Source organism: Dendrobium catenatum, unplaced genomic scaffold (genome assembly GCF_001605985.2).
Source record: "Dendrobium catenatum unplaced genomic scaffold, ASM160598v2 fragScaff_scaffold_1638, whole genome shotgun sequence".
Lineage (NCBI taxonomy): Eukaryota > Viridiplantae > Streptophyta > Magnoliopsida > Asparagales > Orchidaceae > Dendrobium > Dendrobium catenatum.
In genome coordinates, this window is record NW_021320100.1 from 2,244,145 (window position 1) to 2,255,779 (window position 11,635).

At 33.8% G+C, this 11,635-nt stretch overlaps 1 protein-coding gene across 7 annotated transcripts; it reads right to left on the reverse strand.

Moving 5' to 3' along the window:
- Nucleotides 1-3,117: 3,117 nt before the first annotated feature.
- Nucleotides 3,118-10,502, reverse strand: LOC110104631 (squamosa promoter-binding-like protein 12). 7 transcript variants are annotated; one of them, XM_028701079.1, is made up of 6 exons: nt 10,130-10,502; nt 8,069-8,776; nt 6,861-6,997; nt 4,628-4,888; nt 3,583-3,946; nt 3,118-3,398 (listed from the first exon to the last, which is right to left on the reverse strand). In XM_028701079.1, the coding sequence occupies exons 1-5, from the start codon at nt 10,231-10,233 to the stop codon at nt 3,585-3,587; spliced, it is 1,572 nt and encodes a 523-aa protein (XP_028556912.1). In that variant the 5' UTR covers nt 10,234-10,502; the 3' UTR covers nt 3,118-3,398; nt 3,583-3,584. The 7 variants fall into 7 exon arrangements, with proteins under 7 accessions (XP_028556912.1, XP_020689472.1, XP_020689477.1 ...); XM_020833813.2 differs by having other exon boundaries at nt 3,118-3,496; XM_020833818.2 differs by having other exon boundaries at nt 3,118-3,496; nt 8,069-8,780; nt 10,130-10,266.
- Nucleotides 10,503-11,635: the final 1,133 nt, after the last annotated feature.

Below are 11,635 nucleotides of genomic sequence, written 5' to 3' on the forward strand. Positions count from 1 at the left end.
TTTTTTTTTTTTTAATCCTATTTTTCAATGAAACTCACTTTTTCTTAGCATTGCCTCTTTAATGTTATTTTTCTCTTCGATCCGATTTGAGATGGTTGCAGTTTTAAGAAATTTTTGTCACTATTTTTTGCCCATTCAACAAATTTTTGTTTTAGAAAATTGTTCTAGAAAGTAGTAAGAAAATTATCTCAAATGAAGCTTTAGGTTTCGTTTGGGATAACTTTCTTGCTGCTTCTTGAAGCAACTTTCAAAATTTTTGTAATAAAAAGTTGCTTCATAAAGTACTAAGAAAATTGTCTCAACCGAAACTTTAGTTTGCTGCTAGAAGAGGTTGCGGTGACGATTGGCTAGGGTGGTGGACAGTCTGTGTGATGATGATGATGGTTGGTGTGGTGAGGGTTAGGGTAATCATGGTTGGCATGGTAAGGTTATGATGTCTGGGGCTTGGATGCTATTGGCATTGTGGAAGAGAATACGAGGGAATAGAGACTTAATTTGTAAGGATATGGTGTTGAGGACTTGGATGCTATTGTTATTTTGTCTTAAGAAATAGTTTTTTTTAATGTTATGAAATTTAATTTAATAATATTTATTGCTTTGTTAATGATTTAATTAATAAGAATTTAATTATTGTTAATAAGCTTAAAGCTTTTATAAATATGCTGATAATTTTTAGTGATATATTGCTGTTTTAATTAATATGATAATGATTGATGACAATTCAAGCATTGTAGGACAAATTAGATGTGTAGCCTCCTTATAAACCATATTGGTTCTTATGTGAGAATTGGTAAGTGATTGAATTGAGGTAATGTGTTTAGTAGGTTGGAAGTAAATGAAAGCAAATTTTTGCTTTTAGAACACTTTCTTACAAAGTGAGTTTTGCTTATAGGATTTTAAAATTATTTTCAGATTTGATTTTTTAATATATTTTTATGTAAATTTATTTTATCTTTCTTGTCATTATTAGATCTCCTCTTTTTCTTACATCCTCTAGCTATTTCATTGGCCTCCCAAACCTTCATCCATAAGCTTACAAACCAAAGGGAAGCCAATTGGCCAAAATAGCTTTCGAGTAATATATGTTTGTATTTGACTCGCTTAACAAACGAGTTGAACACGAGCTTTTTTTTTTTTCAAGTCGAACATGAGCTATTTATGAACAGAATTTTTTTTTTTTTTTTTTTTTTTTTTTTTTTTTTTTTTTTTTTTTTTTTTTTTTTTTTTTTTTAAGCTTCAAATTCATATGGATCTCACCCCACCTTTCAAACAACTCAAATCATATCCACCATATTTAATTCAATTTTCACCACCTATAACATCCACAACCTTTTCAGCAACAACATCAAGCCTTTATCCCATTACGTGGGGTCGGCTACATTAATCATTTTTCTCCATTGTGTCTTATTAAAGGTCAAATTCTCGTTTGAATCTAATAAAGAAAGGTCATTTCTAATATTTTCTAACCAAGTCTTTTTAGGTCTGCCTCTACCTTTCTTAACATAAGTCAAATCTAATACCTCTACTCTCCTAACCGGGTCATTCGAAGGCCGCCGTTTTATGTGACCAAACCATCTAAGGAGACTCTCTCTAATCTTATCTTCTACTGGAGCTACTCCAACCTTTTCAACAAAAAGGTAAAAGTAAATTAGCCCAAATTAAAACTTTTAGATCTGAATGCATGTTCTATCATATGTGGATAGAGACTTTATTGAAAAATTTTGTAGCATCTATCAATTATTTTGCAGTATGAATAACAACATCAATAATATTAATCATTCATCTCACTATGTGGAGTCAGATACATGAATCATACGAATCAAATTCTCATCTAAATCTAATAAACAAATATCATTTCTAATACTTTCTAACCATATCTTTTCAAATCTACCTCAACCTTCCTTAACATAATTCAGATCTAATAAATCTACTCTCCTAACTATGTCATCGAAAGGCCGACGCTTTATGCAACCAAACCATCCAATACGTATCTCTCTAACCTTATCTACCACTGAAATGCTCCAACATTTTCACGTATATACTCATTTCGCATTATTTTTCAAAGTTTTTAGAGCCACATAGTAATTTCTATGAAACCTTAGGGTGCTTTTGGCTGAAGCAAACTTGCAAACTAACATGTTTATTCAAATCATAAATGTCCTTTTCTTCTAACATCATTCAAATGCATTAAGAAACAGATTTCAACACGTGTTTCAATTATTGCATGATGTGTGAATGCAACCATGCATCTGTTCTCTGCCAGCTATTACCTGACAGTGACCATCACAAAGAAATTTTTTTTTCTTTTGTTTTTTTGGTTTGGTTATTTGCAGCTTATAAATATCAAAATATTTAGCTTATAAATGCCAAATTGTTCATCATGAATAAAAAAAATTGCAATAATAAAATAATAATTAAAATTTAATTTAGGCAAATAAGAAATAAAAGTTAACTGACGAGTCAAACTTGTACCAACCTCAACTCGACTCATTAACTTAAGAGCTAAGTAAGTTGTTTAAAAAATATTAATAAAATGTACTAAAAACCTATTAGAATTTAAGAATTCAAATATAAAGCTATCATAAATATTTCAAAATTATATCTAACCTTTCAATATCAAATGATTATTTATTTTCTTTTTTTTTTCATATTTTTAATAATTTTATTTTAATAACTATTTGAATTATAATCATTTTCTAATTTGCTAAAAACAAGTGGTAGGAATAAACTCGAGCTCGAACTCATTTAATTAATTAAACTCAAGATAGGAATGACTCAAGCTAAACTCGATTTGTTTACACCCCAATATGGGACAAATATTACTAAGATACTAGCAACATTGTTCATACAACAAAATCAAGCTTTTGTCCCACTACGTGGGGTCGGCTATATGAATCATTTTTCTCCATTGTGTCCTATTAATAGTCGAATTATTGTTTAAATTTAATAAAGAAAGATCATTTCTAATATTTTCTAACCAAGTCTTTTTAGGTCTACCTCTACCTTTTTTAACATAAGTCAAATCTAATACCTCTATTTTTCTAACCGGGTCATCGGAAGGCCGCCGTTTCAATATTTTTCATAGAGAAAATAAAAATAGAAATAAAATGTCCCAAATTTTAATCAAGGGCTTAAAAAAATTAAACTGCCACTAGTCATACATCCATGTTGAGTTTTACATCATACATCATACATACATGTTGAGTTTTGCATAATGATGGCATGGGATTATGTTGGACTTTACATACAAGATTCAACTTGCAGCAGATTTCATATTATATCAGCACAAAAACAACTAGATAGCATAAGATGGACTGTATACCCCAAAGCTGATCAGTTTTGCAGATGGCAAAGGCAAGCTTCAGAATCATATCTTTCCATCCAATAAGCTTCAGGAAGTGCAGAAACATGAGCAAAATGTTAGAATTGTCATCATCTTCAATGGTGCAGCAACGGCAATCTGTTGTAGGATTTCAAAAAATGCAAATATCCATTCCTACAACAAAGTTTGATACATCAATTAGTCTGAAAATGTCAAAAAAAGGATATAATGGCATATTTAAGATCATGGAATTTACAAACCTTCAAGTCTTGAACTCAGTAAAATGGCCATCTGATTTGGAGAATGCCTGGTTGGATTCAAAAAAGGAGCTCTCATATGGAGCTTTGCTAAGTTGCAAGTCCTGAATGTGGCTTCCATTGCCATGCAAGTTGAAAGGTAGTGCTTGTTCTGCCAGAGAATTATCATTCTGCCAGCATTCAGGTGCTAAATTCGCCGTCGGAACTCGGAGATTAGATGTGGTGATGGGATTGGTAATGGCTAACTGGATCATACTGCTTTGCTCTGTGCTCGATGGACACCAGGCATCACTTGACAGAAGAGAGAGAGCACGCCGAAGGTCCGGTGCTCCATTCAAGTTTGAAGTAGGCACATAAGCTTCCTCACCTGAAACAATTATCAGAATCTTAAATCTTCATTACAACATACTTTTTCTATTTTTTATGGTGTTTTGCAGGTCAGGAAGAAGCAATGCAAAGGTTTTAAGAACTGGATGTAATTCAATTATGCAAGCTAATATAAATTCCCTTTAATGACATTGGTTTATTGAATTCTCTCAATCGTTTCCAAAACTTATTATGATGAAATACTGTTCAATTTGATATTTATTTAGTACTAATACTCTATTGATTAGTACAATTCACATCAAACAAAACAAACATATTTTATATGAATAACGCACAGTATCATGTAATCCACAAAATGCATCATATATTTACAGACAAAAAATATCAGCTTCAGTGATATTCATCATCATTTTATGGAATTCCAAGTTTATTTTTGGGTAATATAAAATTGAGATGAAAATTCTAAAGCATCTAACCAATGTAAAATTCGACTAGTACATTCAGGAAGAAAAATATACAAAATCCAATTGAATTGAAACAAATCAATCATGTTTCACAAGATCACAAAAAACTCCTTGCATAAGAGATTTAGGCTTCATTTGGAATGGCTTTCTATCGTTTCTTAAAGTAGCTTTTTAGTAAAAAATCAAAATTTATGTACTAGAAAGTTGCTTTAAGAAACAGTAAGAAAGTTGTTCCAAATGAAGCCTTAGTAGATTACCTTGATTAAGGACCTCATTCGTGGTACACTTGAATGGTATAAGTCTGTTAAGGCCATCACGAGAAGGTTTAATTTTATTAGAGAAATCCATCTCAGGGAACTGTAACTGTCTATCAACATCCGCTTTTATTGTTTTAAGCCAAGATCCTTTTCTCATTGAAAGGCTGAAGCCATCTGATTGATCCAACATAGAGCTTGTAGAAGGTCTTACATGACTAAATGGAGCTAAATTCAGGAAAAAACTCATCTGTTGTCTTTCATCTGCATGGGCATCAAAGGTTCAATATTAGGTGAAAACAATTTGATAAGCTGTTTTTACATATACTTTAACATTTAGAGAAATGAAAATATAAACAAATTACTGATGCCACATAAAGAAGATAACAATGGTTTTAATCCTTTCAGAAGACAATTGCACTCAACAAATAGATGGATGCTTGATATAAAGCTATCACTAGGAATAGTTTCAAACTCTCTTTACAATCCAGCAGGACACATAATTCTTTTTTTTAGCAAGAAGATGACCAGTCATCAATGCAAAAAATCTAACTTCTAACTTAGGTTTCGTTTGGGATGGCTTTCTTATTACTTCTTAAAGCAGCTTCTTAGTACAAAAAATTAATTTGTTTAAGATACTCAAGTAAGGCAGACACCAAGCTTAATCCTTCTTGACATCATAAAAATTTCTAAGAGCCAAACAGAAGTGATTTCAAAAATCAAATAAGCGTGTGAAGTATCAAATAACTTGCAAGGATGATATAAAATCTGATCCGAGTAGATAAAACGTTTCTTTGGATATAGCTCCCAAGAAGGATACATATAGCATGGAAACATCATATCCAAACAACCACGACCATGGAAAACATCACACTTTTCATGGTTGGATTAAGAATGACAAGGATAGCAAGTTTCACGATTTGTAATGGAGGCTAAAGATACTTGAATTTGAAGTTAGACAAGTGAAAAAAGATATGTTAGTACACTAACAATCCGCATTATTCGCATATATTACTCTGACAATGACTGTGATCATCAAATCATGGTCGATGACCAACATTTGTAAGATTATAATAACAACAATTCAAAAACCCTCTCTTACAATTTATAACTTTTTTCTATTGGGAAGGCCTCCAACTCTTGAGAATTAAAAAAAAAAATACCTATCGTCGCCTACAAGAGCACCGGTAATCAACTGGATGCTCCTAGTGCTTTGAGAGGAATGTTATTTTCCCCAAAGCAAAAGGATATCATAGATAAAAATAAAGAGAGATTTTCAATTGACTAACTCAAATGAATAACTGTCAGATAAAGACTGACATTGCCATATACGCTGTAAAGGCTAAATTTGCGAGAGATGTATTTGAAAGTGTGTATCCTCGGAGAAATTATTTTGTCTGGACACCAAATGGGAGAATCATTCGGTTACGCTCGGTACCGAGCGCGGTACATTTTTGAGGTGACGTGGGGCATTTTTATTGATCTCCGGTCACATCCGGACTCCGCACAGAATAATAAATCATATCCTCGAGGATAATTGGATGGAAGCTGTGTGGTCAAGAATGTCACACTAATAGTCTAAATTTTGATTTTGATTTTTCTACTGACCATTAATGTTTAAAGCTAAATTTGAAAATTGGCACATGAAATACTTGTTTTACTTATGATCTTCACATGGTCCTTATGAGAGATATTACTTTTATAAATTGTGCCTGAGTTTGGATCCCTAGAACATCAAAATAAGGCGTGCTAAACTACGAGTTTAACAGGATGTTTTTTTGGCAGCTTCAGATAACAATTTTGAGCTCAAATCTATATAACAGCAGGTAAACATTTTAAACCTGTAGAAAGAGTTTCAACCAGTGTTTGATAGATTCTAAGTTCTCTTACTTCTAGTACTGCATATCAATTTGGGTTTGGTTTGGTCTGGTTGACTCCAACAACTACGCTGTTGTCTAAAACAGTAAAAACCCCGCTTTATATTTTGTTTGTAGCTTCAAATGCTCATGATATTCTTCTGAACATGAAAACCAAAGGATAGAATACAAACTAAAAACAACAACGTATACCACCCCCAAAGCATGCATATCAAAATATTATGGTGCCACAACGTACATGAGAAATAATATTTTTCTCCGGTCCTACAAAAACATAAATGTGCAGCTTGAGTGGTGAGGCATATTTTGTTTTGTTAAGTTGGAACAAATCATGAAAATGATAGAAATATAACTGATACCATAAAAGAGAGAAGGAAGAGTTGAGGGGTTGAAGGAGATTGTTTCAGGCTGGGCTTTGCGTCGCCGTGCATTATGGTCAGATAAGCGCCTACGACAGCTCCGTTTCTTCTGATCAAACTCGCATAAATCATGAAATCTGAAACATAAAAAGGTATTCGGTCATAATTTTGCATTGAAAGAAAATTTTAAAAGGAATTAGGCTATAAATTGGCCCATACCATAAAAATTAAGCATATCTCGTCAAGAAATCTTCATGAGTTCACAAACACTTAAGTTTTTTTAACAGCTAATTATTTGAGTTTCAATTGCTGCCCTACAAAGTTCTATTATTTGGCAACATAACATTACAACAACAACATCAAGCCTCTATCCCACCATGTGAGGTCGACTACATAAATCATTTTTCTCCATTTTGTATAGTTAAGAGATAAATTCTCATTTAAATCTAATAAAGAAATGTCATTTCTAATATTTTCTAACCAAGTCTTTTTAGGTCTACCTCTATATTTCTTAACATAAGTCAAATCTAATACATCTACTATCCTAACAGGGTCGTCAGAAGGCCGACATTTTATGTGACCAAACCATCTAAGACGACTCTCTGTAATCTTATCTTACATTGGAGCTACTCCAACCTTTTCACATGCATGCTCATTTTGTATCCTGTCTCTAAAAGTAAAGCCACTCATCCACCTGAGCATCCTCATATCTACAACACTTAACTTAATATTATGCTTCTCTTTTAATGGCCAAAATTATGCACCATAAACATTGAAGGTCTAACCACCATCTTATAGAATTTTCTTAAAGTTTGAGGGGTACTTTTCTATCACACAACAAGCCCGAAGCATTCCTCCACTTCAACCATCCAACTTGAATTCTACTAAAAATATACACATCTATTTCACCATCACTCTGAACAAGAAACCCAAAATATTGAAAACATGTATTCTTATTAATGACTTGATCACCCAAAGCCACGCTATATCTATCATTACTAAAATTACACTCCATATATTCAATTTTAGATCTACTCAAATGAAAGCCTTTAGACTCCATACATTTGACAACATAACATTATGGAATTAAAAAAAAAAGACTATAAAAGAAATGTATAAAGAAGTTCAGTCAAATAACAAACTAAGATCCCTGGTTCCATGACAGACAACATTCACATATCAACCAAGAAATTCAATAGAAAATTTACCGGCTACATTGCTGACAAAAACGACGTTCATGACCAGCAACAATTACCCTAGGACTTTTAGAATGCCTTTCACATACTCTGTGCTTGCGATGATAATCTTTTGCAGCCGTTAGATCAATACTGCAGCCCTCGACCTGGCAGTAAGCATGCTGAATGGCCTGATGAGATGCCCTAGACCTTCTAACTGAAGCAGCTGGTGGTGTCATAGAAACTGAAGAAGTCTTAATATTTGCAGAACCTAAATTTTCAAAATAAGTTCTCTTGCCAAGTTTTAGACCAATTGGTGGCTCTCCAGTACCAACACATCTAACAATCACAGGGGAAGTTCTAAAATCTTCTCCCTGGGCCATTTCATAATTCTTGAATTGGTTCTTAATGATTCCTTGGGCTGCTTCGAGGTTGACCTCTGATGTCTTACTTCCTTCCTTTGATAAAAAACCAACGGAAGCTGTTACTGTTTTCTTCAACGAACCATTACCCAGTTCTGAACCTGAGCAAGTGCCACTGCCAGATGAATACATGGAGCCATTACTAATTGCTCCACCTTCGGCTCTCCACTCAGATAGCTCTGTAGACTTGGAAACTTCACTTTCTTTTCCACTAAACAAACCTAAGTTTTCCCAATCCCACTGTAAGGGATTCTTAAAGTTCCACTCCATACCACAACAGATGCTAAAAAAGGAAGAACTTGTGCACCCCCGTCCCTGCCTGTCTAATGCAAAAGTATCAGATTATATTCAACAACATAAACTTGTGTGAGCAATTAAAAAAGAAAAAAAACAAAAACAGATCTTACAAAATGAAAGAAAAACTTCAAACTCAAAAACACATCGAAACTGTCGGACTTTCTCCAACCATTACAACAACTAAAAAAATCATGCCCATTAATCAGAGAGCCAGCGGTAAAAAAAAACTCGCAAAGCTCATTGAACTCCTTTATCAAAATTAGAAATCAAGCAACTTTTACTTGAAAAATCACGCCTTATATAGCATCATCAAAAACTTCAGTATGAACCGTCGCTAGTAGATGCATCTAGGGCTGCCCGTAAAAAAAAGGGCCAGCAGAACCTAATTTCTCTAATTTCTATGCTAAAATCAGCCAAGCCCGAGTACCCAACACCCCAAACAAAATGGTTGGAAGAAGGACAAACCAGTAAGAGGCAAAAGAAAAGGCCTTTCAACTCATACACTCCATCCTTCAAAGCTTAGAAACATCAAAGTACCATTTTCTTTTTCCTTTCCATTTCAGATGAAGCAGCAAGGCTATCCCCACAATCCCATTATTGATTCATTCCACATATGAATCTTGAAATACTCAAGCAACAAGTCACAAGTCAGTAACCTAATCCTTCTTAACAACTAAACTAACCAATACCTTTCAATAAAAAGACTTCCCCTCCGTCCCCTATTCTTCACATCAGTATCTTTCTCATTACCCCATCTGCTTGACCTACCACAATCTAATAAGCCTGGAACTCCAAAGTTCACACAAAGACTTACCAACTACAATAGCTTTTCACTGTTTCAACACATGCCATCGACCATCCCGGTGGGCAGGAAAAAAGAGATTTTTAAAAAACACATCATGAAACAAGCAACATACTTATTACCTTAGGTCAATATCACGATGGAAGAAGAAGGAATAAATCTACTATAGAGTCGTCATTCCACTGAAACGATGCTTACAGAGACGAATGCAAGAGGAGGAAAACTGGGAAATGGATACGCAAAACTTGATGCGATACTGTAGTCTGTGTCCCTTTCACCCGCACTGCAGATTTACGTTCTAATCAACTGAAGAGAAATCAAGCATATCTACTTATCCAGCAACCGAACACATGGATTTCTGACACTTTTTTTTTTGGGGGAGGGGGGGAAATAACACAAAAAATGTCACCAGAGACCGGCCAAAAAAAAAAAAAACTCCAATTAAAAAAAAAACATCAAATCACTCAAAACTATAGCCCACGTAAAATTCGTGCTTTGGATTAAAACGGATAAAGCCGACCAAAAAAAGGGTAAAAGCCGAGAAGAGCGGATAATTTGACTTAAAGAACTTACTTTTTGCGCTTTTTTCCAGCTGGACTCTGTCCCCAACCAAATCGGGGCAAGGCAAGTAAAACCCTAGTTCCCACTTTACCTAATTCCGCGGAAAGGAAGCACATTTACGCCACCTGTCTCATCAAAGTAAGAAAAAAAATTAAAAATATATAGAAATCTTAACTATATCTAGCATAAAGCAAATCAAATCATAAAAAAGCTACTGATGCTGTAATTAATGATTATTTTTCCTTATTTGTTTTAGTTAAATTAAACAGGAAATGAAGACATAAACAGATCAGTCGCCTTTCTCTCATCTCCAATTATTGGACGTTCCAATCTTTTCTCTTTCTAGGGTTTAGCTTTTGAAAAGGGCTGCCAAATCCGAAACTTGCCACTGGGTGCAATCATGTGCTGAGATTGCCGACCAATTCCCAGCCGCCCCTCTCTCTCTAGATTTCATCCGATCGTAATTAGCACATGTATGGCTCCAATCGACGCCATTTGGCGCCTTTATGACCAAGGAATCGATCGCCAACGAGACAAACGCACTGAGAGAGACGGAGCTGGACCGCCAAAGCCGCCAAATGGAGGAGCACAGCAGCAGCTGAAACTCCCGATTTTTTAAATGACTTCAGGGGGCAAAATGGAAATTTAACTTATCACTTTTTTAAAGGGATTTGCATATAAATATCATATAATTTATATATCTAACATTTAAAATTTTATATTTCATGTCTACCGCTCATAGATAAAATATGAGTGTAAAATTTAAATTTTAAAATTTATAAGATAGTATAGATGATATGAATAATTTAAAATTTATAATGACATATTTGATATTAAAATAATATATATATAGTAGATATAAAATATTAAAATTTTAAGTGTTAGATATAAAAATAACATGCTCAAAGTGGTATGTATGTAAATCCTTTTTTGTTCTTTTAGACATAAAAATAACATGATGAATTATTGAAAATTAATTTTCTTAAAAAATGATTGTGATTTTTTTTTTATTATAAAAACTTTAAGCATAACAATAAGAAAAGTATATGCAAATAAAATAAGGTTAAATAAAACTATGAAGAAACATATAAATGATTATTATTGAGTCTTGGAATATTCGTGGCGGTAGAGAAATATAAAGTTTAGTTTTTTAGCTTTATACGAAGATCCAGCACGCATACATATAAAAGAGATGGTTAGCATTCATAAGAGACTCCACTAGTGTTTGCAGTCAATTATAAATGAGGCCCTTCCTTGGGGGAAAGGCCTTAGTTTGATGTAGCAAATATACATTATACAAAGTGCATTACATGGTGGAATTTGAAAGAATCATAATTGATATGTTCGACTATTCGTTTGGTCGACAAGACCATAGTTGGCTGGCAACGGAGGTCGGAAAGATCGTTGTCAAGTGACGGAGGTCGTAAAGACCATTGTTTGGCGACGAAGGTCGGAAGAATCGTAGTTGGCAGGCGACACTGATAAGAAAGATTGTTATCTAACGACGGAGGTCGGAAG